At 42.3% G+C, this 27481-nt stretch overlaps 1 protein-coding gene across 10 annotated transcripts in view; it reads right to left on the bottom strand.

The window, feature by feature from the left end:
• The window catches only part of LOC134372355 (nuclear body protein SP140-like protein), a 116798-nt gene extending 97580 nt beyond the window's left edge, over positions 1-19218 (bottom strand). For 9 of the 10 annotated variants that reach the window (XM_063089851.1, XM_063089878.1, XM_063089887.1 and 6 more), the window contains exon 1: positions 19022-19114. In XM_063089851.1, the coding sequence (XP_062945921.1) occupies positions 19022-19053 (32 nt within the window). In that variant the 5' untranslated portion in view covers positions 19054-19114. Of the gene's footprint in view, positions 1-19021; positions 19115-19162 lie in introns of those variants that run through there. The other variant, XM_063089869.1, reaches the window with a different exon arrangement.
• Positions 19219-27481: the final 8263 nt, after the last annotated feature.

Here is a 27481-nt window from a genome sequence, read left to right as displayed (position 1 = left end):
CTGCCCAGCCTCAGAACCTAGCCTATGTCCTTGTCTAAGAAGGTAGATAAGCAATGACCCTGCCTATCTGCAGAGCATAGCCTCTGGCCCCACTGACCAAAAAGTGCAAACTGCAACCCTGCCCAGCCTCACTATCCAGCCTATGACCCACGTGGACAGAAAGCCAAGCCAGTGACCCCTCCCACCTGTGGGGTGCAGCTTGTGACCCCAACAAACCAGGGAGCCAAGAAGATGACACTGCCCAATTGCCGAGTTCATCCTGTGGCCATGCTCATGCAGGGAGCCCAGCCAACAATCCTGCCCAATTGCAGAGCATAGCCTGTTGCCCTATCCAATCATAGATCCCATCAAGTGACTGTAGCCATCTTTGTGACATGGCCTGCAGCCTTGCCTGATCAGAGTCTGGTAGCGATGCCACCCTCTGAGGAGCCCAGTCTGCAACAAGCACTCAAATGTGGGACCCAGCATGTGGCTCTACTCAACCTGGGAGCTGGGTAGCAACCCTGACTAACCTTGGAGCACAGCCAACAGCCCCACCCTTCTTGGGAACAGCCACTAACTCCATCCACCTGTGGAACACAGCCTACAGCCCTGCCTGATCACAGTGACCATATCATGGCCCTGCCCACCAGCAGTGCACATCCTGAGGCCTCGTGCAATCTCAGAGCCCATCCAGCAGCTCTGCCTGACTGCAGAGCCTAGCCAATAGACCCACCCAACCACAGAGAACAGCGAGGAGCCCTAACCCAAACTCGGAGCACAGGCCAACACATGACCCTGCCCAACTAGATACCCCAACAGCAAGTCCTGCCTGTGTGTGAATGCTACCAGCTGGCCCCTCCAGGACCACAGGCTGGACTGACTGGTGAAGGTCTTTCCCTTTCAAAGCAAACCTGTAAAGTCTCTAAGAGGTTATGGCTTCCTCAAATGTGCAGACACTAATGTGAGTATAGAAGGATCATAAAGAGCAAAGGAAACAATAAGACCATCCAAGGAAACTAATATGTCCCAATAACTAACCCTAGGGAAATAGAGATCTATGAACCAACTGACAAAGAATTCAGAATAGGCCTCTCTAAAAATTTCAGTGAACTACAAGAAAACACAGATAGATAACTAAACAAAATTATTTAAAAATATATTAATAAAATGAGAACATCAACAAGGAATAGAAGCTATTTTTAAAAGTAAATCCTAGAGATGAAGAATAAATGACAGAACTGAAAATTTTAATAGAAAGCCTTATCAGTACACTTGATCAAGCAAAAGAAAGCATCAGTGAACTTGCAGAGATGTCATTTAAAAGTATCCACTCAGAGGAGCAAAAAGGAAAAGGAATGAAAATGAGTAAAGAAAGCCTACGGAATTTAAGGGATGCAATCAAATGAAATAATGTACAAATTATGGGAATTCCAGAAGGAGGGAGGGAGGAGGGAGGGGGGAGAGAGAGAGAGAGAGAGAGAGAGAGAGAAACAAAACAGAAAGGAAAGGCTCTTTAAAGAAATAGTGGCTGAAAACTTCCCAAATTTGAGAAGAGAAATGGACACCCAGATTCAAGAGTTCCAAATGTTCCAAGAGATTGACCCCAAAAGATCTACACAGGGAATCATTATAATTAAATTGTCAAAAGAGAAAACAAAATTTTGAAAGCAGCACAAGAAGAGTGACTCATCAAAACAAAGTAGTCACCAGATGGGTATCAGTGGATTTCTCAGCAATAACATTGCAGGCCAACAGTGATTAAGTATAATCAAATATTAAAAGGAAGAAAACCTGCCAAACAAGAGTACTATACCTGGCAAAGCTGTCCTTCAGAAATGAAAGCAACATAAATATTTTCCTAAACAAACAAAAGCCAAGGGTATTCATCACCTCTAGATGTGTCATACAATAAGTGAAAAAGGGAGTTATTCAAGCTCAAATAAAATGACCCTCATTAACAACATATGGATATATAAAACAACTGGTGAAGTTAATATGTAGTCAAAGTCATAATTCTCTAATATTGTAATGGTAGTGCATAAATCACTTTCAATACTGGTATAAAAGTTAAAAAGCAAACATATTAAAAGTAAGTTTAACTATAATAATTTTTTACTGGATATACAATATAAAAAAGATGTAAATTGTAATATCAATAAAATGTGAGGGGAAGATAAGTAAGAGTATCATATGTGTTTGAAGATACGTTATTATCTTAAATACAGTGGTAAAATTATATGATATTGTATATAAGCCTCAAAGTAACCACAAAGGAAAAACCTGTAGTAGATATTCAAAAGATTAAGAGAAACAAATCAAGGCACACCACTACAAAAAGTCATCAAAACACACGAGAATGCAGCATGAGAAGAAGAAAGAAACAAAGGAAATACAAAATAGCCAGAAAACAACGAACAAAATGGCAGTAGTAAGTACTTATTTATTAACAAGTGGATTAAATTCTCCAATCAAAAGACACAGAATGAGTTAACAGATTAAAAAAACAAAAAAAGCAAGGATCCAATAATTTGCTCCATGTAAGAGACTCACTTTAGCTTTAAGGACACATGCAGCCTGAAAGGGAAAATATGGAAAAAGGTATTCCATGCAAATGGTATCCAAAAAGAGAACTAGAGTAGCTATATGTTTATCAGACAAAATATATGTTAAGCCAAAAATTATCACAAGTGACAAAGAAAGTTGTTACATAATGATAAAGAAGTCAATTCATCAAGAGCATAGAACAATTAGAAATAAGTATGCGCCCAACATTGGAGCACCTACATGTATACAGCAAATACTAACAGAACTGAAAGGAGAAATAAATGGTAATACAATAATAGCTGGGGACTTTAATATTCCACTCTCAACAATGATAGACCAACTAGACAGAAAATCAATAAGAAAACATTGGACAAACATAGATGTAAAAATTCTCAACAAAATGTTAGCAAACCAAGTTCAAAAGCACACTGAAAGGATCATTCACCATGATCAAGTGGGATTTATCCCAGGAATGCAAGAGTGCTTTGACATAAGCAAATCACTAAATGTGATACATCACATTAACGGAATAAAGGACAAAAATCATTTCAATAGAGGCAGAAAAGGCATGTGAAAAATTCAACATCCTTTCATGATAAAAACTATCCAAAAATTATGTAGAAAAGGAATGCACCTCAACACAATAAAGGCCAAATTTTATGACAAGCCCACAGATAACATCATACTCAACAATGAAAATTGAAAGCTTTCCATCTAAAATCAGGAATAAGACAAACATGTCCACTCTCACTACTTCTATTCAACACAGTACTGGAAGTCACAGCTAGAGCAATCAGGCAAGCAAAAGTAATAAAAGGCATTCAAATCAGAAAGGAAGAAGTAAAATTATCTCTGTTTGCAGACAACATGATCTTACATGTAAAAAATCTGAAAGACATTACCAAAAAATTCTTAGAATAAAGGAATTCAATAAATTTGTAGGGTAAAAAATGAACATACAAATATCAGCAGAATTTTTAAACAATAGCAACAAACTATCTGTAAAGAAATTTTTTAAAAATCTCATTTACAATAGCATCAAAAACAATAAAATTATTTTTAAAAAACATTTACGTGTACATATTTGGGGAGTACAGTGTGTTGTTTCAATACATGCATATACTGCACAATGATTCACTTAGGGTAGATAGCATAGTTTTTTACCCACTAGTTCACCATTTTCCCTCCCTTAAGAATAAATTTAACCAAAGAAGTGAAGGATTTGTACACTGAAAAGTATAAAACATTGATGAAATAAATTGAAGACACAGAAAAATGGAAAGATATCCTGTTCATGGATCAGAAGAACTAATGTTGTTAAAATGTCCATACTACCCAAAGTGATCTACAGATTCAATGTAATCCCTATCAAAATTCTAATGGCATTTTTCACACAAATAGAAAAAAACAATCCTAAAATTTGTATGGAATCACAAACACCCCAAATAGTCAAAGCAATCTTGAGAAAGAACAAAGCTGGAATATCACACTTTTCTTATTTCAAACTATATTACAAAGCTATAGTAATCAAAACGGTATTGTACTGGCATTAAAACAGACATACAGACCAAGGAAACAGAATCGAGAGCCCAGAAATAAATCCACACACATACAGCCAACTGATATTTGACATGCTATGGAGAAAGGGTAGTCTCTTCAATAAATGATGTTAGGAAAACTGGATATCTACATGCAAAAGAATAAAATTAAAACCTCATTTTATACCATGCCAAAATATTAATTTGAAATGGGTTAAAGATGTAAATGTAAGTCCTGATACTATAAAACTCCTGGAAGAAAACATAGGCAAAAAGCTCCTTGACATTGGTCTTGGAAATGATTGTTTTTTTGGATATGACACAAACACAATCAACAAAAGCAAAAATAAACAAGTGGGACTACATCAAACTAACAAACTTCTGTCAAGCAAAGGACACAATCAATAGAGTGAAGAGACAGACTAAAAAATGGGAGAAAATAATTTCAAACCATACATTTGATAAGGGGTTAATATCCAAAAAATATAAGAAACTCAAACAATTCAATAGTAAAAACAAAAAAATTCAAAAAATCCAAAACAGATTAAAGAATGGGCAAAGGACCTGAATAGACATTCCTCAAAAGAACACAGACAAATGGCCAACAGGTGTATGAAAAAATGCTCAGCGTCACTAATAATCACTAAAATGCAAATTAAAACCATAGTGAGATATCACCTCACCTATAAGAATGGTTATTATAAAAAGGACAAGAAATAAGAAATATTGGCAAGGATGTGGAGAAATGAGAATCCTTGTGCACTTAGTGGGAATGTAAATTGGTACAGCCATTATGGAAAACAGTCTGAAGATTCTTCAAAAAATTAAAAATACAACTACTTATGATCCAGTAATTCCACTTCTGAGTATATATGAGGGTACTTCAAAAACTCATGGAAAGATTTGCATTATCATTTAATTCTACTTTTCCACAAACTTTTTGAACTACCCTTTTATCCAAAGGAAACAAAGTCAGTATCACGAAGGGTTATCTGCACTCCCATCTTCGTTGCAGCATTATTCACGGGAATAGCCAAGACACGAAATAACTTAAGTGTTGGTTGATGCATGAATGGATAAAGAATATGTGATATCTGTCTAGCTATCTTCTATCTATCTGTCTTTTATCCATCTCTCATCATAGATACATAAATACATGTATGCATACAATGGGATATTATTATATACTAATGTGCATAATACTATATATTATAATGTATATTATATTTTTATGTATATGTACATACATACATACACACAATGGGATAATCAACCATAAAAAAGAAAGAAATCAGCCATTTGTGACGGCATAAATGAACCTTGAGGTTATTATGCTCAGTGAATTAAGTCAGACAGAAAGACAAAGACTGTTTGATCTCACTTATTGTGGAATCAAAAAACATTGAATACAGAGATAGAGTCTAGAATGGTGCTTGCTAGGAGTTGAGGGGCAGGGAAAATGGGGAAATGTTGGTCAAAGAGTACAAACTATGAGTTATGAGATGAATAAGTTCTGGGGATCTAATGTACAGCATGATGACTACAGTTAACAATACTGTATTGTATACTTAAAATTTGCTAAGAGTAGATTTTAAATGTTCTCACCACACACACACACAAAATAGTAACTATGTGAGGTGATAGATATGTTAACTAACTTGATTGTGGTAATCTTTTCACAAAGTATACATACATCAAGTCACCACATTGTACATTTTAAATGTACACAATTTTGTCAGTTGTACTTCAATAAAGCTGAAAAAAAGAAAAACGTAATTGCAACTAAATATTTAAACTCTTGGCCATTTTTTAATTCATGCAATTTATATCAAGTCCTGTGTTTCTAAAATATCACACTATGTTTAACCAATTAGATGATTTCTGTACGATGACAAATGTGTTCTTAAATTTTGAATGTAATTTTAACTGAAAAACTTACATCCCATTCAATAAATAAATAAACACAGTCTCATATTTATTTAAAAAACAAAACAGAAGTATGAAGCCCAGAGAACGAATATTTAAAACCCATATGTTATAGAAATAATCTAGACCATCAAGGATGAATAACAAATCATAAAGATTTCATAAAGCAAAGACAAGTTACCTACAAAGGAATGAAAACCTGATTAAAGTTGGAATTTTTATAGGGGACACTGAATGTAGGAAGACAATGAAAAAAAAAATGTCCAAACTTTTAAGTGAAAATCATTTTGAACCTTAATTCTAAGTACATTCATATACTCATTCAGGTATGAAAGTTAAATAAAGGTCCTGTCAGTCTATAAGGACTCAGAAAGTTTATGGAGGGGATAGGATCAGGGAGAAGAGAAATAACATCAAATTACAGTTTTTAGTTTAGAAAGAGATACTAAATAACTCCAGAAGGAATGAATGACCTGAGAAAACTTCATAGACAGGAGATTCAAAAGACAAAGAGATACAAGACTGACAAGAAAAAACAAGATGTCTCTACAGGATCAATCTGGGAGACCTAATGTCCAACTAACAAAAATTCCAAAAAGAGAAGAGAAAAAGCCAAAGGAAGGAAATAATCAAAAAATATTCCAAGCAAAATTATGAGAATTTAAATAAATTAGTTTCCATTTCAAAGGGCCTGGAGTACTACTAAACACAATGAATAAACCCAACATCCATACCAAGGTAACCATCATGAAATTTAAAATCCAAGGATTAAAGGAAAGAATCAGAAAGTTTAAGGGAGGTAAACAGGTGGCATGCAAAGAAAAGGGAAAGAATCAGAACAGCATCAGACTTCTCGTCAGCAGTGCTGCAAACTGCGAGGCAACGGACTAAATTAGTTTGGAAACTAGACCTTTATACTTACCACATTTTCATACACTTGTGAAGATAAAGAATAAAAAGTTTTTTCCAGACATGGATGATGTTAAAAATATGTGTGTGCCTTCTGTGAACTCTTAGGAGGCTACTGGATAACGTGCTAAACCAAAATGAGAGAGGAAAACAAAAGAGAGGAGCGCATGTAATCCCAAACCAAGACCCAACACAGCAGAGGGGCCAGGTGTCAGAAGGTCCGCCTGGGAGACCAAAGAAACAGGACCGACTGGATCAGGAGAACGGACGATTCCAGGAGGGCCTCGCCAAGAAAATAAAGCAGAATTGATAAACTACCCACTGTGTCTCACTGTGCTGAGAATTTTACAGTCCTGTAGAGTTTGGGAAGAATCGATAAATGAGGACACACAAAATCCAAGCAATACGAGTGTACAAGACGGCAACAGTTACCTGTGTGGGAAGAGGAGGTTTGAACAGAAAAGGAAATGTGATCGTGACACATGACACGGTTCAGCCATGAACAATATATAAATAGTGATAACAATGAGAACTGACTAGCGATTAACCTCACACTATGATGTATGACGAGAATGGGCAGGGACTGGAAAGGAGAGTTGAGAGAAGCCTTTATCTTCTGCAGAATTGTGTGAACAGATTAATGTCTGAAATCTGAAAACTCACAAAACAGCAGTGTCAGCATATCATTTAGAATTACCAAAGTAAATACCAGAGGGAAGAGCTAAAAAGAGTTAGAAAGAATCCATCTGGGAAACTATACATAGGCTAGGAAGGATTGAGAAAAGACCTACCATTTTTTAAAAGACCTGTTGACTAATATTTTAATATATATACACATATATTACTTTGGTAAAATTAAGAACTAAATTTTTAAAAGTACATCAATATAATTTACTCTGCATTAAAAAGATTAAAGAAGAAATACTATGTGATCATCTCAAAGATTCTTTCACAAGCATTTTGATAAATATCCAACACAAGGTCCTGATTAAAAGAAATAAGTTTTAGTAAACCAGTCCTGGCAGAAAATGTCCTTAACTTGATGAAGGTCACCTATCAGAAAGCCTCCATTTAAAAACTATAAACAGGCTCATTTTTAAAAAAAAATTTTATTTTGTCGATATACATTGTGGCTGATTATTGCTCCCCATCACCAAAACTTCCCTCCCGCCTCCCTCCCCCCTCCCCCCCACCAATGTGCCCTCTGTTTGCTTGTTGTATCAACTTCAAGGAATTGTGGTTGTTATATCTTCTCCCGCCCCCCCAGTTGTTTGTGTGTGTGTGTGCATTTATATATTAATTTTTAGCTCCAACCAATAAGTGAGAACATGTGGTATTTCTCTTTCTGTGCCTGACTCGTTTCACTTAATATAATTCTCTCAAGGTCCATCCATGTTGTTGCAAATGGCAGTATTTCATTCGTTTTTATAGCTGAGTAGTATTCCATTGTGTAGATGTACCACATTTTCCGTATCCACTCATCCGATGATGGACATTTGGGCTGGTTCCAACTCTTGGCTATTGTAAAGAGTGCTGCGATGAACATTGGGGAACAGGTGTACCTTCGACTAGATGATTTCCATTCCTCTGGGTATATTCCCAGCAGTGGGATAGCTGGGTCGTATGGTAGATCTATCTGCAATTATTTGAGGAACCTCCATACCATTTTCCACAGGGGCTGCACCATTTTGCAGTCCCACCAACAATGTAGGAGAGTTCCTTTTTCTCCACAACCTCGCCAGCATTTATCGTTCAGAGTCTTTTGGATTTTAGCCATCCTAACTGGAGTTAGATGGTATCTCAGTGTGGTTTTGATTTGCATTTCCCGGATGCTGAGTGATGTTGAGCATTTTTTCATATGTCTGTTGGCCATTTGTATATCTTCCTTAGAGAAATGCCTACTTAGCTCTTTGGCCCATTTTTTAATTGGGTTGCTTGTTTTTTTCTTGTAAAGTTGTTTGAGTTCCTTATATATTCTGGATATTAATCCTTTGTCAGATGTATATTTTGCAAATATTTTCTCCCACTCTGTTGGTTGTCTTTTAACTCTGTTAATTGTTTCTTTTGCTGTGCAGAAGCTTTTTTGTTTGATATAATCCCATTTGTTTATTTTTCCTTTGTTTGCCCGTGCTTTTGGGGTCATATTCATGAAGTCTGTGTCCAGTCCTATTTCCTGAAGTGTTTCTCCTATGTTTTCTTTAAGAAGTTTTATTGTTTCAGGGTGTATATTTAAATCCTTAATCCATTTTGAGTTGATTTTAGTATACGGTGAGAGGTATGGATCTAGTTTCATTCTCCTGCATATGGATATCCAGTTATCGCAGCACCATTTGCTGAAGAGGCAGTCCCTTCCCCAGTGAATAGGCTTGGTGCCTTTGTCAAAGATCAGATGGCAGTAAGTGTGTGGGTTGATTTCTGGATTCCCCATTCTATTCCATTGATCAGTGTGTCTCTTTTTATGCCAGTACCATACTGTTTTGGTTATTATAGCTTTGTAGTATAGCTTAAAGTCAGGTAGTGTTATGCCTCCAGCTTTATTTTTTTTGCTCAGCATTGCTTTGGCTAAGCATGGTCTTTTGTTATTCTACATAAATGTCTAGATAGTTTTTTCCATTTCTGAGAAAAATGTCTTTGGAATTTTGGTGGGGATTGCATTGAATTTGTATATCACTTTGGGTAGTATGGACATTTTCACTATGTTGATTCTTCCAATCCAAGAGCATGGGATATCTTTCCATCTTCTTGTATCCTCTCTAATTTCTCTCAGCAGTGGTTTGTAGTTCTCATTATAGAGATTTTTCACCTCCTTGGTTAACTCAATTCGTAAGCATTTTATTTTTTTGGTGGCTATTGTAAATGGGCAGGCTTTCTTGATTTCTCTTTCTGCATGTTCACTATTGGAGAAAAGAAATGCTACTGATTTTTGTGTGTTGATTTTGTATCCTGCTACTGTGCTGAAATCATTTATCAATTCCAAGAGTTTTTTTGTAGAGGTTTTAGTCTGTTCGATATATATGATCATGTCATCTGCAAAAAGGGACAGTTTGACTTCATCTTTTCCAATCTGGATGCCCTTTATTTCCTTCTCTTCTCTGATTGCTCTGGCTAGTACTTCCAACACTATGTTGAATAGGAGTGGTGAGAGTGGGCATCCTTGTCTAGTTCCTGTTCTTAAAGGAAAAGCTTTCAGCTTTTCCCCATTCAGGATGATATTGGCAGTGGGTTTGTCATATATGGCTTTAATTATGTTGAGAAACTTTCCCTCTATACCTAACTTATAGAGGGTCTTTGTCAAGAACGAGTGCTGAACTTTATCAAATGCTTTTTCAGCATCTATAGAGATGATCATATGGTCCTTGTGTTTGAGTTTATTAATATGGTGTATCACATTTATTGATTTGCGTATGTTGAACCAACCTTGCATCCCTGGGATGAATCCCACTTGATCGTGGTGAATAATTTTACGTATGTGTTGCTGTATTCTGTTTGCTAGTATTTTACTGAGGAATTTTGCATCTATATTCATCAAGGATATCGGCCTGTAGTTTTCTTTTTTGGTTATATCTTTACCTGGTTTTGGTATCAGGATGATATTTGCTTCATAGAATGAGTTTGGGGGATTGGCGTCTGTTTCAATCTTTTGGAATAGTTTGTAAAGAATCGGTGTCAATTCCTCTTTGAATGTTTGGTAAAATTCTGCTGTGAATCCATCTGGTCCTGGGCTTTTCTTTGTTGGGAGCATTCTGATAACAGCTGCAATCTCCTTTATTGTTATTGGTCTGTTCAAATTTTCTACATCTTCATGGTTCAGTTTTGGGAGCTTGTGTGTGTCCAGAAATTTATCCATTTCTTCCAGATTTTCAGATTTGTTGGCGTATAGTTGTTTACATTAGTCTCGAATGATTCCTTGTATTTCAGATGGATCAGTTGTAATACCGCCCTTTTCAATTCTAATTTTTGTTATTTGAGTGTTCTCTCTTCTTTTTTTTGTTAGCCATGCTAATGGTTTGTCAATTTTATTTATCTTTTCAAAAAACCAACTTTTTGATTCATTGATCTTTTGTATTGTTTTTTGGGTTTCGATTTCATTCAGTTCTACTCTGATCTTAAAGATTTCTTTCCGTCTGCTAACTTTAGGTTTGGATTGTTCTTGTTTTTCTAGTTCTTTAAGGTGAAGTGTTAGGTTGTTCACTTACCATCTTTCCATTCTACTGAGGTGAGCATTTAATGCAATAAATTTCCCCTTTAATACGGCTTTTGCAGTATCCCACAGGTTTTGGTATGATGTATCATCATTTTCATTAGTTTCAATAAATTTTCTGATTTCCTGCTTGATTTCTTCTTGGACCCATATGTCATTAAGTAGAATGCTGTTTAATTTCCATGTGTTTGTATAGTTTCCAGAGTTTCGTTTATTATTGATTTCTAGTTTTAATCCATTGTGGTATGAGAAAATACATGGGATAATTCCAATTGTTTTGAATTTATTGAGACTTGATTTGTGACCTAATATGTGATCTATCCTTGTGAATGTTCCATGTGCTGATGAGAAGAATGAATATTCTGAGGTTGTTGGGTGGAATGTTCTGTAGATATCTGCCAATTCCAATTGGTCTAGAGTATTGTTTAGATCTTGTGTTTCTCTACTGATTCTTTGCCTAGATGATCTGTCTAATATTGACAGTGGGGTGTTCAGGTCCCCTGCGATTATGGTATTATTGTCTATTTCCTTCTTTAGGTCTAATAGAGTTTGTTTTATAAATCTGGCTGCTCCAACATTCAGTGCATACATATTTATGATTGTTATGTCTTCTTGATGGATCAGTCCTTTTATCATTATGTAGTGTTCCTCATTGTCTCTTTTTATGGTTTTTAGTTTAAAGTCTATTTTGTCAGATATAAGAATAGCTACTCCAGCTCGTTTTTCTTTTCTGTTTGCATGGTAAATCTTTTTCCATCCTTTCACTCTTAGTCTATGTGAATCTTTATGGGTGAGGTGGGTCTCTTGTAGGCACCAAAAAGTTGGGTCCTGCTTTTTGATCCAGTCAGCCAGTCTGTGTCTTTTGATTGGGGAATTTAAGCCTTTTACATTAAGAATTGTTATTGAAAGGTATTGATTTATTCCTAGCATTTTATTGGTTGTTTGGTTGTCTTAGGTGTCTTTTGTTCCTTGCTTTCTGATTTTCTGTTTGGTTTCTGTGTTTGTTGGTTCCTTAGGTTGTAGATAGCGTTTTTGTTTGCTTCTTTTCTCTTCATGAATGCCATTTTTATTATCCTAGTGGGTTTTGATTTTTCTTTGGTTTTTATGGCAGTGGTAGCTATTTTTCAGGAACCAAACCCAGTACTCCCTTGACGATTTCTTGTAAGGGTTGTCGTGTGGTAGTGAACTCCCGTAGTGTTTGTTTGTCTGAGAAATATATTATTTGCCCTTCATTTCAGAAGGATAGCCTTGCAGGGTAGAGTATTCTTGGCTGGCAATCTTTGTCTTTTAGTATTTTGAATATATCATCCCATTCCTTTCTAGCTTTTAGGGTTTGTGATGAAAAGTGTGATGTTAGCCTGATTGGGGCTCCCTTATAGGTGATTTAACGCTTCTCTCTTCCAGCTTTTAAGATTCTCTCTTTGTCTCTGAGTTTTGCCAATTTGACTATAACATGTCTTGGAGAAGGCCATTTTGGGTTGAATACATTTGGAGATCATTGAGCTTCCTGGATCTGAAGATCTGTTTTTTTTCCTATACCTGGGAAGTTTTCTGCCACTATTTTGTTGAATATGTTTTCAAAGCAATCTCCGTATTCCTCCTCGTCTGGAATAACCATGTCTCGGATCTTTGAGCACTTAAGGTTGTCTGATATCTCTCTCAGATTTTCTTCAATGTCTTTGATTCTTTTTTCTTTCTTTTTGTCTGCTTGTGTTATTTCAAACAGCCCATCTTCAAGTTCAGAGGTTCTCTCTTCAACTTCGACAAGCCTGCTGGTTAAACTCTCCGTTGTGTTTTTTATTTCGCTGAATAACTTCTTCAGTTCAGCAAGTTCTGCTACATTTTTTTTCAGGACATTGATTTCCTTGTACATTTCCTCTTTCAGGTCCTGTATACTTTTCCTCATTTCATCATGATGTCTAGCTGAGTTTTCTTGTATCTCATTCAGTTTCCTTAGAATTATCACTCGAAAATCCTTGTCAGTCATTTCAAGGGCTTCTTGATATATAGGATCTAGAGTTTGAGATTTATTAACTTTTGGTGGTGTACTTTCTTGATTTTTTGTATTTCTGGTATCTTTTCTTTTTATGTTTATTCATTGTGTCAGGCAGTTTCACAGTCCACCGGTTGGAGACTATTGACTAACTAAGATGTTGCTGTGGTTGCCAATTTGGTATGGCTACCTCCATGACTGCTCAGTTGGCCTCTAGTGCCTTGTGTGTATGGTTGCCTTGGGTCTTGGGCCTGTCCGGGGAGCCACCTCTCTAGTCAGCTTGGAGTCTGCTGGGCTGCTGGATCACAGGGTGGTACCGCAGGGTTTGTGGTCTCTGCTGAGCTTTCACTTCCCGTGCAGGACTTCTCCCTGTTCCGTGCACTCTGGCCCGTGCTGTTGAATCATGCAGTGGAGGCCCCACAGGGTGTGTGGTTTCTGTCGAGTCTCCGCCTCCCTAGCTGGACATCTCCCTGCTCTGTGCGCACTGGGCTGGGCTGGGACGTGTCTTCTGCAACCCTCGTCTATCAGCTGGGCCTTCAAGACCCTGCTCGGCACCGCCTCACCCAGGAAGTCTACCAGGTTTCTGCTAGGCACAGATGACCAGTCACTCTGGGTGCCTTTGTAGCACTGTGTAGATCTTTCTCGGGACTTATCACCTTCCTCCTGGTATCACGGTTATTTGTGTACTTGTCTTATCTCCCACACCAGAGCGTGAGCTCCTCGGGGGAGGAGGCTGCTGCACATGGTTCACCTTTGTATCCCCCCGGCGCGGACCGAGTCACATGCCCACCTGCAGTCAGCTCTCCGGCAGGTTCAAGTGAACTTGGGAACTCTCCAACCACACTATTCCGAACCAGAAATTGGTTAGGCATTTTTCCGAACTGGTGGCTGCAGAGATGGTATCTGCCTCCCAGTAACAGGAAGTTTACCAGGAGCCAGAGCCCAGGGTGCGGTGGAGTGACAGTCGGCCCAGCCTGTACTTCCTTGCCCTCCTGACGCTGGCCGGGGATGCTCCACGCCACCAACCCTGCCAGAGAACCACAGAGGGAGTGAGAAGGGAGGTGGGCCCGCAAACCCCAGGAAGCCCTGCACCAGGGCAAGCAAGTGGGAAGGCTCAGTGAGGAGCCGAGCCAGGCGAGGAGGACAAGCTTGGCTGAACCGGCTGGAGCTGCCACCACCTGAGAAAATGGAGGCAGCCCTGGGGGCGGTGAGTGGCCCAGTGGGGCAGGCCGAAGCCGGGCGGGCGTCTGCCCCCGAGTCAGGCCAGTCCGGGGGTCACTCACAGGGCGGTGCCGCATCAGGCAGCTCCCTCTCTGCCTCTGCTTTGTCACCCTCTCCGTCCTCGGCCATCGCCCCCTCGGGCTGCTCAGTCAGTCCCGCGGCGCGGCTCAGTCACTCCCAGGAATCTTCTTTTATGCCTGCCTGAAATCTCGAATCCTGAATAGGGCAGCTGGCTGCCTTCAGCGTGGCCCTGGCCTCTGGGATCCTGGCTGCATCAACTGCAGCCCTGGAGCCATGTTCCCTGTTTAGAGACTCACTTTTGCAGCTAAGAAGCAGTTCTTTTCCTGCTCCATACTTCAAAGCTGTTGCCTGTAAACGAGGCAGCCTCTCCTACCAAGGGCAAAGTGGTGGTCAGCCCCCACGACCGGCCACCAGCAGCGGTCCTCCCTTAAGAGATGGCAAGAGGAAGGTCCACAAGTTTCCCGGCTGCCTAAGGCCCAGTGGCTGCCTTTTCCACCACAGCTACTCCGCACCAACCGCCGCAGCCACCGCCATCTTAGGATCCTCAAACATGCTCATTTTTAATGCTGCTATTCAGCATTGTACCTGCAGTCCTGGCGAATGCACAAAGACAGGAGAAGTATTAGAAGGAGAAGTGGAAGAGGGAAAAAAGGAGAAGGAAAAAGAAAAAATATAGAGGTAGAAATTCTGAAAAAGAGGAGACAAAACTACGATGATTTGTAAAGATGTAATTATTTCTCCAGAAAAATACAAGGTGATATTAGGAAGACCACTTACTTAGATTCCTTGTCACAAGATCAACAAACTAAAACTGATTAAATTCCCTATGCCAGCAATAAATTGTTAAAAATGTAAAAGAAAAAGAAATTCCCATTTTCAAATGCAATGTTAAAATGCCTGTCACTAAATTGATCCAATGAGAATATATCAGGACCCATTAAACTTTACTACAGAATTTCAAAGAATACTTGAGTAAATAGAGACATGTACCATGTTTCTAGTTGGGACTATTCAGAATTTTTAAAAAACGTGAATTCTTCCTAAATGTATCTATTCATTCAGTGTCTTTCAATTGAATCTCAGCAAGATAGCTCACAGAACATTGCTAACTGATTCTAAGATTGATTTAGAAGAGAAAATACTCAAGAATAGCCAAGAATATTTTGAAAAGAGGAGTGATAAAGGGCTTTACCTATGAAATCACAGTAACTAAAACATGTCAGTATTGAAACAGGAACAAAAAATAGAACGATGTGTCAAAATAGGGGTCACCTAGACAGATTCATACAGAAGAGAGAATTTAGTACAGTAGTCCCCCCTTGTTTGCAGGGTATTCATTCCAAGACCCCCAGTGGAGGCCTGGAACTGTGGATAGGACCAAACCCTATACACACCGTGTTTTTACCTTTACATGCATACCTATGATAAAGCTTAATTTATAAATTAGGCATAGTAAGAGATTAACAACAATAACTAATAATAAAATAGATCAATTTTAACAATATGTCAGCCTTTGGGTCCATTATTAAAATGAAATAGGGTTACTTGAACACGAGGGCTGAGAAATCGTGAGAGTCGATCTGATAACCCCATTGCCTATTGTGTGATTAACGGGTAGGTAGTGTCTACAGTGTGGGTCTGAAGAGAAAGGGATGGTTCACGTTCTGGGTGGGACAGAGTGGGATGGCGTAAGATTTCATTACGCTACTCAGAACGGTAGCAATTTAAAACTTATGAATTGTTTATTCTTGCATTTTCCATTTAATGTCTTCTAGCCATGGTTGACCGTGGGTATAGAAACCATGGAAAGCAAAACTGCAGATGAAAGGGGAATACAGCAGTTTTAATAGCCTAATAATATCAAATATCTGTGAAGAAATCCAGCAGAAGAATAAAACTTCCAGAGAGAAAAATACAAATTTTATTAGAAAAAATTTTTTAAATTAATAATATTCATATACTATGCTCATGAGAAGAAGACACAATATTGTGAAGATGTCAATTCTTTTCAAATTGATCCATAGATTCAATTCAATTCCATGCAAAATCCTAACAGGATTTTGATGAGCTGATTTGGAAATGCAAAATTCCATGACATTATGGAAGAAGAGGAGACTTATTCTACCAGATAGCAAGAGTTCTTGGAAAGCTGCCATCATGATGACCATGTGATGTTGGCATAAGGAGACGCTGTGACAGGCCAATGGCAGAGGAGAGAGAACACAGAGAGCACACCCTGCCTAGATGGCCACTTGGTTGAGGAAAAGGATAGTTTAATCAATTAACGATGTCCTCAGAAAAATTGATGAGAATAAAGGTAGAGCCTTCAAACGTTAGCTCAGATGGAAAACTTTCAGTCTCAGATAAGACGTGGATTTTGGGGGGAAAATTTTATTTAGATTACGTTCGAACAAGGGGAACTTGGGGGAGAGCAGCCCCGTCAAGCATGAGCACAGCAGGCACAGGAAAAAGTAAAGGAACACAGAATGCAAAATCCAGACATAATCAGTCTGGAAGAATAAGCCAAAGACAAGGACAGTGTCCCCAAAGTCCTTAACACCTCCCAAAACTTAAAGCAAGAACATGAAGATGGGCAATAAATTAACACCTGTGCATTGAGGTGAAGGCTGCAGAGCTGTAGAAACAAGTCAGGATCTCCCATCAAAAATAAACACAATCAATATTTTTTTAAAATTAGAAATAACAAGAAACAAAAGCCTACTAAAAATTTAACTGTCATGGAGGAAAAGTTTGAGACCATCAGGGTGAAAACAAAGTAAAAACTAAAAAGACAAAAGCAGTAGGAGCAGTAAAAAGCTGTGAAGGCTAAAATTGCTCCAATGTGAGAAACATTTTCCCTAAAAATTGAAAAAGAAAAAGTTTTCGGAGAGATTAGAGGAGAAACTTCCTGAAATAAAGGTAGACTTGAATCTGCTGCCTTCAAGAGCACAAGGACTGCATTAAACACTGACAGTGCTCGTGGAGTCACCAGCAACTTCCTGCATCACTTTATCTACTTATAACAATGAGGGTGCATCTGTCTTATAAATCAATACCAGAACAGGTCTGTACTGAAAAATTTAAGCTTTAATGAGATAAAAGTCACCATACACAACGTTAAAAGACAAGAAAAGTATATTTCAGAGTAATCAGGAAACGCTCTCATACTATTAAAGAAAGGACAAACACCTCAACTGAACAACGCTGGCAAAAAATAAACAATTCATAACAGAGGGAGCTTAAATGGCCAATAAATGCAAAAAACTGTTCAACTTCCCACATAATCAGGAAAACCCAAATTAAAACAAGATGCAACTCTTCATCCAGCACCCTTGCAAAGGTTGGCTGGGTGTGGCGAGTTGGTTCATCTCATTTGCTTCTGGTAGGAGAATACGTGGACTCAGCCACTTAAAAAGGCAATTTGGCAGAATCTATATATGAGTAAATATTAGTACCTTTGGCCTCAATAATTCCACTTTTTTAGTTTTTGACACAAGACAAATACTTGTATAAATGAAAAAAACCAAAAAGAAATAATCATTGTTATTACAGCTTGTTGGTAAAAGTGAACACTTGAAAATAACCTAAATGTCCATCAGTAGGGGAATGGTTTAAAAATTATGGTATAGCAACTCTGTGGAATTGCTGTTAAGAAGAATGAGCTAGATCTATATGTATTAAGGTGAAAAGATGTCTAAGATTTCCATTATTAAAATTAGTAAAAATGCAAAATGTGGTACAGCGTGTACAAGATGATCCCATTTATAGCAAATTGAAATAGAAATTATGCAATTAGGAAAAAAAGTTATACTGAAAGTGCATAGAGAACAATGTTAGAAGCTGTGACCCAGACTCTTCGTGGGCCTGGGATTGGAAGCTACCAAGGGGGTGAGTGGTGAAGGGGACTTTTTCCTCTATATACCTCTACGTTGTTTGAAAGTTTATGAGCAATAATGTATAACGCATTCCTTCTGCATTAAAAAAAAATCAAAAGTTAAAATATTAAGTAATGTTGTTTCTGAACCCATTAAAATATAGGATTTCTACTGCTTTTCTTCTCAGTGGTATCAGCCATCCCGGAACTGGATATTAAAGTGAAAATAAAACTACTCAGCCTGCACTAGCCCTTTGCCAACCCAGTCCTTTCTCTTCCTTTTGCTTCTTTTGATCAAGATCAAAGGAGGTAGAGCCTAGACCCTAAGCCAGCCTCGGAGAATGGCCCAGGACAGGCACGAGACCACAGCAGCCAAAGTTTGAAAAGAAACCACGTGTTCACCCTGAAGTTTCTATTTTCTGAACTACCCTCTTTGACACGACCTATGTGCAGGTAGAGGAAGGCAGAGGGACATGAGAGGGACATGAGGGGGCCCAGAGGTCAGGAGGAAATAGTCACAAATCCCTGCTGCAAAGGGCTGCTGTGTTCAGAGTCCCGCCAGCTGAGGCATCGTTGCTAAACAGGAAAGTCACGTGTGCATGGCGAGCTGGACTTTCACCCACTGCTGTCCTGCTGCAGTTTAAAAACTCCGATTTCCTTATTACGTGCTCTTGTATTTTATCATAGTACACGGCTGTGGTTTTATAAAGCAGAACTACAGTAAAGTCAAGCTACACACTCACCAAACTAACAGCAACAAAGCAGCAAGATCGCCAGAGAGAAAGGTCAGAGGAAGCGAGATAAAGACTCACCTGGCGTTGAGGTCACCGCCCCCACCTGCCATTTTCCCGCCCCAGGCCCTGCCTGGGCCTCACAGCTTGTCCCCTGATCCCTCCAGCGTCCCCAGCCCGCGTCCAGTGTGGCTGCCGGGCCCTGAGCAGGAAATGACTCACCACGGAGGGCTCCGCCCAAATGGGGAAAAGAGAAGTGAAAGTGTTTTTTAGGTTCTCAGCTTTCCCGAAATGTGGCAGCAGGTATGGAGCAGAGGTCTGCGGGACCAGGGAAGGAGGACCCCGGGACAGCAGGGACAGCTCCGAGGAGTGCACTTGTTTGTGCAAAGGAAGCAAAGAATTGCACTTAACCCAGCGTTGTGCTCAGCTGCTTCTGCTTCTGAGAGGGCGGCACAGTCGACGTGGGGTTGCGGGTGACCCCCCTCGCCGAGACGCTGCTGGGAAAGGGACAGCGGGACACTTGGACCGTCTCTCAGGCATGGGAGAGCCTGGACAGGACCGAGTCAGGTCCCGACCTCGGTCGCCCAGCGGAGAGAGCTGGAGTGCTGGGCATGGAAACTCAGGAGCAGGTTCTGAGCGTTCCTGGGAATCAGCCAGAGGTGACAGAGAAGTAACTCTCCAAGCCCCGGGGCCGGAGGCTGGAGCCACGTTGGTGACAATGCTTAACATTTTCAGTGCGAGGGTTTAAGGAGCCTGGTCTCTGGGGCCAATTATGACAGCCAGGGGGTGATGAAAAGACACCAGAGCTTCACTGGAGGAGGCTGGAGGCTGGAACAGAGATGATCCAGAAATGAAAGGCAGGTGTTTCTGGCTGGGGGTGACCTCTGCCTCAGGGTGACATCTGTGCCCAGATGTTTCATTCAGATTCTGATTTGTCATTCTGCGGGCAATAGGAGTGACGAAGACGACTTACTCCGTACCAGCATAAAATCCAAAGTAAAGAAACCGGAGCAAAGAGCAAGCGAGAATGGGGCCGTAGACACCAGGGACCAGAGCTCCAGGCAGAACTGGGGGCAGAGACAAGGAGGCAGCTGGGATCTGGGAGTGTGTAGAATCCAGGGCCCCACGTGAGCAGAGGGCAGGAGCAGGTGAGGATTCAGGGGCCAAAAGCAGACAGCACTCTAGAGCGTTGGAAGGAAATACAGAATGCCTGAGGCATTTTGCATTGCCAATAAGAAACTCTGTGCTGTCCCCGAAGCAGCTCAAGCTGGACTCTGGAAAACTGGAAGGCAGGAGAGGCAGTGACTGAAGGACCACCGGGCAGGGGACCCTACAAAGTCACGAGCTTCATAAACTTCACCAAGAGCATAGCTTAGGCTCAGATGTCAGTAGTGGGTGACATGTGGGGCACCCCTGTGGGGACCAGAGGTCTATCCCTGAGACAAGGTCACAGGCATCCTGGCCCAGAGTTCAAGAATAGGAGGCAGTGGCAATGGCTGCAGCAGTGGGCCCTGGCGCAGGAGGTTAGAGAACCTGGCACCCCCCATGGCTGCAGAAATGGAGAGTAGAGAGCAGGTGCCTGGCACCTGGGGTGGCAGCTCTCAGTCCCACTCCAGTGTCTCCTGGCAGGTGGCGCATCAACAATTGGAAAAGGACAGACATCCCCTGTACCACCGCGTGCATCTTTCCCGTGACCACCCAGCCAGTGAGGCCAGCCACAGAGATACCCTGAGGTCACAAAGCACGGAAGGAGCCTGTGACTTCCATTTCTCTCATTTTAGCAGCCTGGTGTCCCCAAGACTGCGGGCTCAGCACCCGCTTTCCTCCCTGACTCGGCTCCAGCCCGGTCTACACTCCCCTCTAGGGGCCCTGCTCGGTATTACAGCCTCCATAGGGCCGGGCTCTGGGGTCTATACACAGGAAAAGAAACCGAAAATCCTTCTCTTCTCAAGATTGTGACTACCAGAACACCTCAACATTTGTAGAAGCGCCATCGTTTCCTTCTAAATAGCTGTGCTTATTTCCTTCTAATAGCTGTTGCTGTGAGAACCAAGTATTAGAAATTGGATCATTACCCAGAGGGATGCTTGGGCAGGTGAGGCCTGGATTTACCAGGCATCATTCAGACAGTGGTACAGTGTAGGACTCTGAGGGCTATTTCTTCTATTTGCTGAATAAGCACAAAGCAAATACAACCAGCTGGCTCCTGTACAGCACTCCAGGCCACATGCAGTGACAAAAGACTTTGCAAAAACTTCTACATGTGGTCATGGTCACTGTCATGCTGAGTGCATCTGCCACGGGCTCAATCCCATTCTCAGAGACCTGGAGGAGTGGTCACAGACACCCAAGAGAGTCAGAAGCTGCAGCCACGTCATTATAGGGCTCAGACTTATGCTCTTGGGATCTCGAGGCTGGGGTCCTGTGTCCTCCTCCCTACCCAGACTCAGGCAACTGCAGACGATCCTCTGGGGAATGGGGTGGACAGGAGATGGAATGGGGTTCTACCCCCTCTCCGGCAGCTCTGGCAGGAAGCAGCTAAAGATGTGAGACGAGTGTCTCAGTGGAGGAGTCACCCTCTTCCGTGAACTCTCCACACCCTAGTTTCAGCTGGAGTATTGGTGGGGTAACCACTACAGGAACCTAGAATGCACAGTCCTTGTATGAACCAGTGTAGACTCTTTCATTCCCACACCAGGCGGTTCGGGGGAAAACCTGAATGAAGATTTTAGGAGAGAAAAATCCCAGTTTGATGCAATGTAGGAACATGTGGTTTCATGTCAGATGAAACATTTCAGACCAGAGGATCTGAACAGAAGTGTTAGCGGAAGGTCTGACAGCACTTGATGAATTACCTTGTTCTGGAGACCACAGTGACCTGCCTGTGTGTAGATCGACGAAACTGGCAGCTACTTGCCAACTCTCACTCGAATCACAACAGGTAGAGCTTCAGTGTAGCAGGAGATTCACTTGGTTGGGCCCGAGCTGCACGCTCTGTCTTGTCTGCAATGGGTGAAGCTCAGCCCTCAGTTCAGACTGATTTCAGTTCTCCTTGGACATTACTGAGAGGCATGGGCAGGGTTTATGCAGAGAATTCGGGCTCCTTTCTATACTTTTCTCCCTCCGGGACTTTCCCTTCACGCGCTGGAAAGTCTGCTTGCCCTGGACTCCTTCCCCTGGCTCTGCCCACAGAAAGAAGTGGGCTTTATGCTGACGTTTTGGGCCTCCCCGGGCAAGGGCCAGGCGATAATGAACAGGAAGTCAGCCATGCACAGGCTGCTTCCTCCGAGGTCCGAGGTCTACCCCTGCTTCCGTTCACTTCCCAGAGGGCTCAGGCAGTTGGTTTTTGATCACTGTCCAGTTTCCAGCTGTTCTCTGTGAGAGCGCCATTGGTTAGGAACTTCCTCCTGAACATCAGAAGCAGAACTCCCTGGTCCTCACCCCTCAGCAGCAGACCGGCCCTGCCCACACCCACGCCCACCCTGGTCCTGGAGACACCAGCGGTGCCAGATGGAGCCCCGAGCCCCCTGCGCACCAACGAGAAGAGACGTCGCCGCACAGCAGCAGCACAGAAAGCACGTCTGCGTTAGGGGACGCATGACCAGAGCTGTCGTCCCTCACACATGGTACTTGTGTGCCCACAGGAGTGGATTTGTTTCCGTAAACAAAATAACACAGCAAATGATATGCCTGGGAAAAGACACGGATTATTCTAATTTCACTTGGAGTTAATACTCGCACTTACAAACCGTCTACCCAAATGAGACACCTAAGTTGGTGCTGAGAAGCCCGAGACTGTTTTTTCTTTGATAAAGGAGGGGATTCAGCGGTGGTATCATATCTGTTTTTTGTTTCAGGGACACACTTGAGCAGCATCTCCTGGCAGGGATTCAGGCCCCAGCCTTCCCTCTGCCTCCTTTTGCTCTGACTTCCCTGAGCAAGTAACCAGGACATAAACCGCACCTGACTAGTGAGAGTTTGGCCTAATAGGAAACAGTCAAGACAAGTTCGGTTCCTGGCTCCAAATCTGGGGCCTTGCAAAGCCTCACAGGCTGTGTCCCCACCTGGTTTACACACAGAGCACTGGAGATCCCCAGCTCCACTCCTCCTCCTTGACAGAAGGTGCTTCTCCCCAGCACAGCAGAGCAGGGTGTGTGCAGATACCCTGGGGAGCCCCAGTGGGAGATTCAGGCTGAGGGGTCATAACCAAGAGCTCATGACCTTGCAGCTGAGGACAAGGAGAGTGTCGGGTCCTCTGGCAGCCCCCAGTGACACAGGCACACTCCCCCCAGGGTAAAATCCAGCCGGGCTCCCCAGCACTGCAGCAAACACCCCGCATCTCTTTGAGTCCAGGTAAACTGGACTGACATGATCGACAGGCTTAGATCCCTTCCTTGCCCTTGGCTGTCCGGTGGGGTGGGGTGGTTGCCCTTCTTTCTAGAACAATAACCAACTCAGTCTTTGCCTCACAGCCCAGGACAGCAGGGCCACAGTCAACCTGCCCCAGTGGACTCCAGTATCCCATCCCTCAGCTCTGCAGCACCCCTGACCAGCCCGGAAGTGCTCCACACCTCCATGAGACAGCAGGGTCCAGAGCTGCGAGTCCCTGGGGTTCCATGTGTCAGCTGGTTCTCCGTGGCTCTCCAGCCGCCTCTGTCGCCCTTCTTTCTGGGTGAATGACCTCTCTTTTGCGTGCAGGAGGAGAGGGGACTGTTGGTTGAGATGCTGGCCCTGGAGCAAGCCAGGCCAACCAGACTCTGTTTGGGGGAGTCAGACTCAAGTGAAGTGTTGTGAGGAGTCAAAAAAACAGTTGGTGACTTTCATTAACATCCTAAAGAGATGGCCGGCCACTGTTCCTGGTACTCAGTTCCTGGAGCTGCCCTGATCCCTGCCCTGGCTCCTGGGCTCTTCGCCTGCCCAGCAACCCAACCTTCCCACCCTTTCTGTGAGCTGCTGTGTATTTCATTAGTGAAATCCCTTTTTGTCTAACCTAGATAAATTGGGTCACTCTTGAGGGCAAAGAGTCCTGATTAATACAAGGATGTTTGTGTTAATTTTCTTAGTTTATTTATTTATTTTTTATATATTGCTTACAGGACCAGACACTTTCTCAGCACATAATAAATATGAACTCAGTAATGCTCACAGTAATCTAGTGAGCTGTGCATTACTCGTAGCTCCACATTACAGAAGAAATCAGTCCAGGGGAAGGTTGAGTAACCTGCCACAGCCAGCAAGTGGAAGAGCTGGGTTTGCACCTCCATGGGATAACTTCAGAGTCTGTGATTCAAACACCAGCCGGTGCTGCCTCTCAGTGCCAGTGAGTATTGCTCATGACACCAAAATTAACTAAAAAGCGCCAAATGGAACTGAGGTCTGATGAAAAATGAAAGCTATGACATGGGTGATACAGAGCTGTATGTACTGACACGGGACAAAATCTGTTACCTATTACTAAGTGAGAAACATTGATTAGCACATTTTACTTGTTAAGATGATATACCCACTGCCTCCCCATCCCAAATACGCACACATTACAAAGCTTGTAATCATTTTCATCAAACCGTTGACCTTGGTCCTTCTCCTGACATTGATGGCCGGTTGAGCATTAGCTTCTTAGTGGCAGGAGGTGCAAGGTGCAATAGCTGGGAGCTTTGGAGGTGATATCCTAACATGCTCCAGACCGTTGACCCCCTGAGAATTTACCTATATGGCTCATCACTGACTCTTTGTAAGGTTTGTCTCCCACCACCTGGAGTGCCTGGGAGATAAGGCATTCCAAATATTCAACCTTTCTTACTCATCAGGTCCAATAAACATACTGTCATGGACATGGTAGACAATGGTAATGTACTGCAGTGTCCAGACAGGCTATATTGTAGCAGAGAGCAGGAGAATTCACCTTGCCCTGGGGAAAGACCATAAACGTATACTGTTGTCTAATTCATGTGAATGTGAACTGCTTCTTCTACCTCCTGCTGGATATTTTTAAATTATATTTTCCACATTAGTAATTGCATGCCACTTACCAGAGGCTGTGCTAGCCTGCTCTAATAAAGACACTACACCTGGCACGGAAACTGCAATTGGGCTACTGCTTGGCTAAGTTTCCAGAAGTCATCTACTAGTTTGAACCTTCTAGCTTTCACAGAGGGCAGGCTGCTGAGTTAAAAGGAGGTGCAATGAGGATATCAACCCTGCCTCCTTCAAGTCTTTGCAGGTGCCACAAATCTCTGTCACTCATCAGAAATATGATATTGCTTTTGACTTACTATTTTCACCATGGGAAACTTCCTTTTCAGGGCCTTCTGTTTGGCCTTTCCTATGAGAATCGTTATTTCACAGGTTAAGGAGACATAGTTAAGGAACCAGTTCGGCCAACTTCTGCATATGTCCTCATTGTATATTCCAGAAGTGACGACTGATTGCTGGTGGCTCTGTGACTCAAGTGGACCCATTGTGAGATGGACATTGACTGACCTCTATACACTCTACTCTAACAAGGGCTATGAAGATGCTTTGAGTCCCCAGGTAATAGCATCAACTCAGATGCTGTTTTCTACCACCCTTGAAAGGTCTGTGCATTTTCCTTTCCCCAGCATGTGGTTACTTGAGTAGATGACCGTAGATTCCTTTGGTGAGGAGCGGAGGAAATCTTGCTATACACACTTGCAAGGTCCTTCTGACCTCAGTCTTCTGCTCACCTGTTTGCAATCTCTTTTGATGGTGTATATGAAGCAAAATCCATGTTGGCTGCCCATCTCCCTTGCCTGTAGGGACACCATGTCCTCTTAGCTGTCTTCACAGACACCTGCGGGCCAGGCCCCTGGCCGATGTTCTAACCTTGCTGCCCATTACAGAAATTACTTTGTCTTGCTCTGACAGTTAAATGCTGACACCCGGCCTCTGTTATGGAATCCTATCATTTCAATCACTGATAGGGATGTTACACATTTCTACCATGATTCCAAACAATAGAGGACAGCCACCGCTGGGCTTCTCATGGACGCTGGTGCCCCCTTAGCAGTGTATTCCTTCTCACCTTGTTAAGTTGGTGTCTCTGAGGAACACAGTCACCAGTGGATGGGCTTTCCAGTTGTAGAGAGTACAGCCATTCCAGCATGCCAGCCTCTCTGGGCCTTTGGATCCATTTTCCAGAGTTTGGCATGATAGTTCTGAAATACCTCATACTTTATTTAATGTGTACCACAGCTTATTCTAAGAGTGTAAGAACCACCCAGGAGCATGTTAGAATCCTCATTTTTGGTCCTGGCCAGGCTAACTAAACTCTGTGCCACAGAGTGCCCCTGTACGGATAATTCTCCCTCATCCCGTTATGTATTTCACCTTTCTTGATGCAAGAACCACTCCTAGACTCAATCTCCTAGCTCCTTTGGAGCATAAACCCTCTTTTCACCTTGCCTGGGTTTTGCTGAGAGGCCTCTGCACACTTTCCTTCAATCAAAATGGGGTGGTGGGGGTGGTAGCTCTCTCTTCCAACAAGGGTCGGGGGACTTTTCTGCAGGCCCAGTGGGCTCAGGGGGTATGTGGAGTTTAAAATTCTCATGTGTGTCTACCTAGACAGCACCATTCCGAGTGTGAAGGCCTTGACTTTGGCATCAAAGAGATCACCCTGAGAATAGAATTCAGTCTTCTCTGCCATTCTGCCATTCTTAAAATTAGGGCCTGGGAGAGCCTCCCTTGCTGTCTTCAGGCATGAGGGACTCTTTGCTTTAGGTTGGTGATTAACACATCTCTTTTCAACACTTTAGCCACCAAAACCCACATTCTTATAATTACTTTTTCTCCCTTCTTAAATGCCAGGCAATAGCAAAAGCTAGTACACATCTTCACCTATGGCTCATCCAGTTTCTTATAGGTGTGAGTTTGGGCTCTGCACTATTTTAGCACCCCAGAGACTATCAATATTGCACCTATCACCATTTGGCTACACAGTGATCCAGCTCCAGAATCCCATCCTTAGACCTTGCCTATTGTCTTAGGCCCATTGTCTGAGGTTGGGTTCCCTAGAAGAAGACTCTGAGACACAGTCTCCTAAGCAGGTGGGCTATTGTGAGAGTGCCCTCAGGAGAGGGGTGAGGGAAGTGGCATAGTGTGGTGGGAAAGTCTCAGGCAGGAGGTCACACCTGGAGACCGCGGGGAGCACAGGAGCAGCATCACACCACATCCATGGTTCCACCTTGAGGCAAAGGGGCTGCCCCAGGCCACGAGATGTAACCTCCAGAGAAGGTGGCTCTGTTGGGCCCAGGCGATACTCTGGGATGGTGGCACGAGCAGCCAACACTCACAGCAGTTGGGGGATGGGAAGACCTGGCCAGAAAAGGAGATTCTGCAGGATGCCAACAGCATGTAGGAGAGCAGAAATGGCTTCCCTCAACCCTTCTAGGTTCTTTGGCTGGGCTATGAATTAAATTGGCATAAAGCAGGAGGAAAAAATACATTATAATTACTGCTTATGTACTCACAGAAGTCCCACGAAAATTTAATTACTTACATACGTACCCAAGTAAATCCCACAAA

The sequence above is a fragment of the Cynocephalus volans genome, chromosome 1 (genome assembly GCF_027409185.1).
Source record: "Cynocephalus volans isolate mCynVol1 chromosome 1, mCynVol1.pri, whole genome shotgun sequence".
In the NCBI taxonomy this organism is placed as follows: Eukaryota; Metazoa; Chordata; class Mammalia; order Dermoptera; family Cynocephalidae; genus Cynocephalus; species Cynocephalus volans.
Note: the sequence above shows the minus strand (reverse complement) of the source record. Positions and strands in the feature narration are given on the sequence as shown.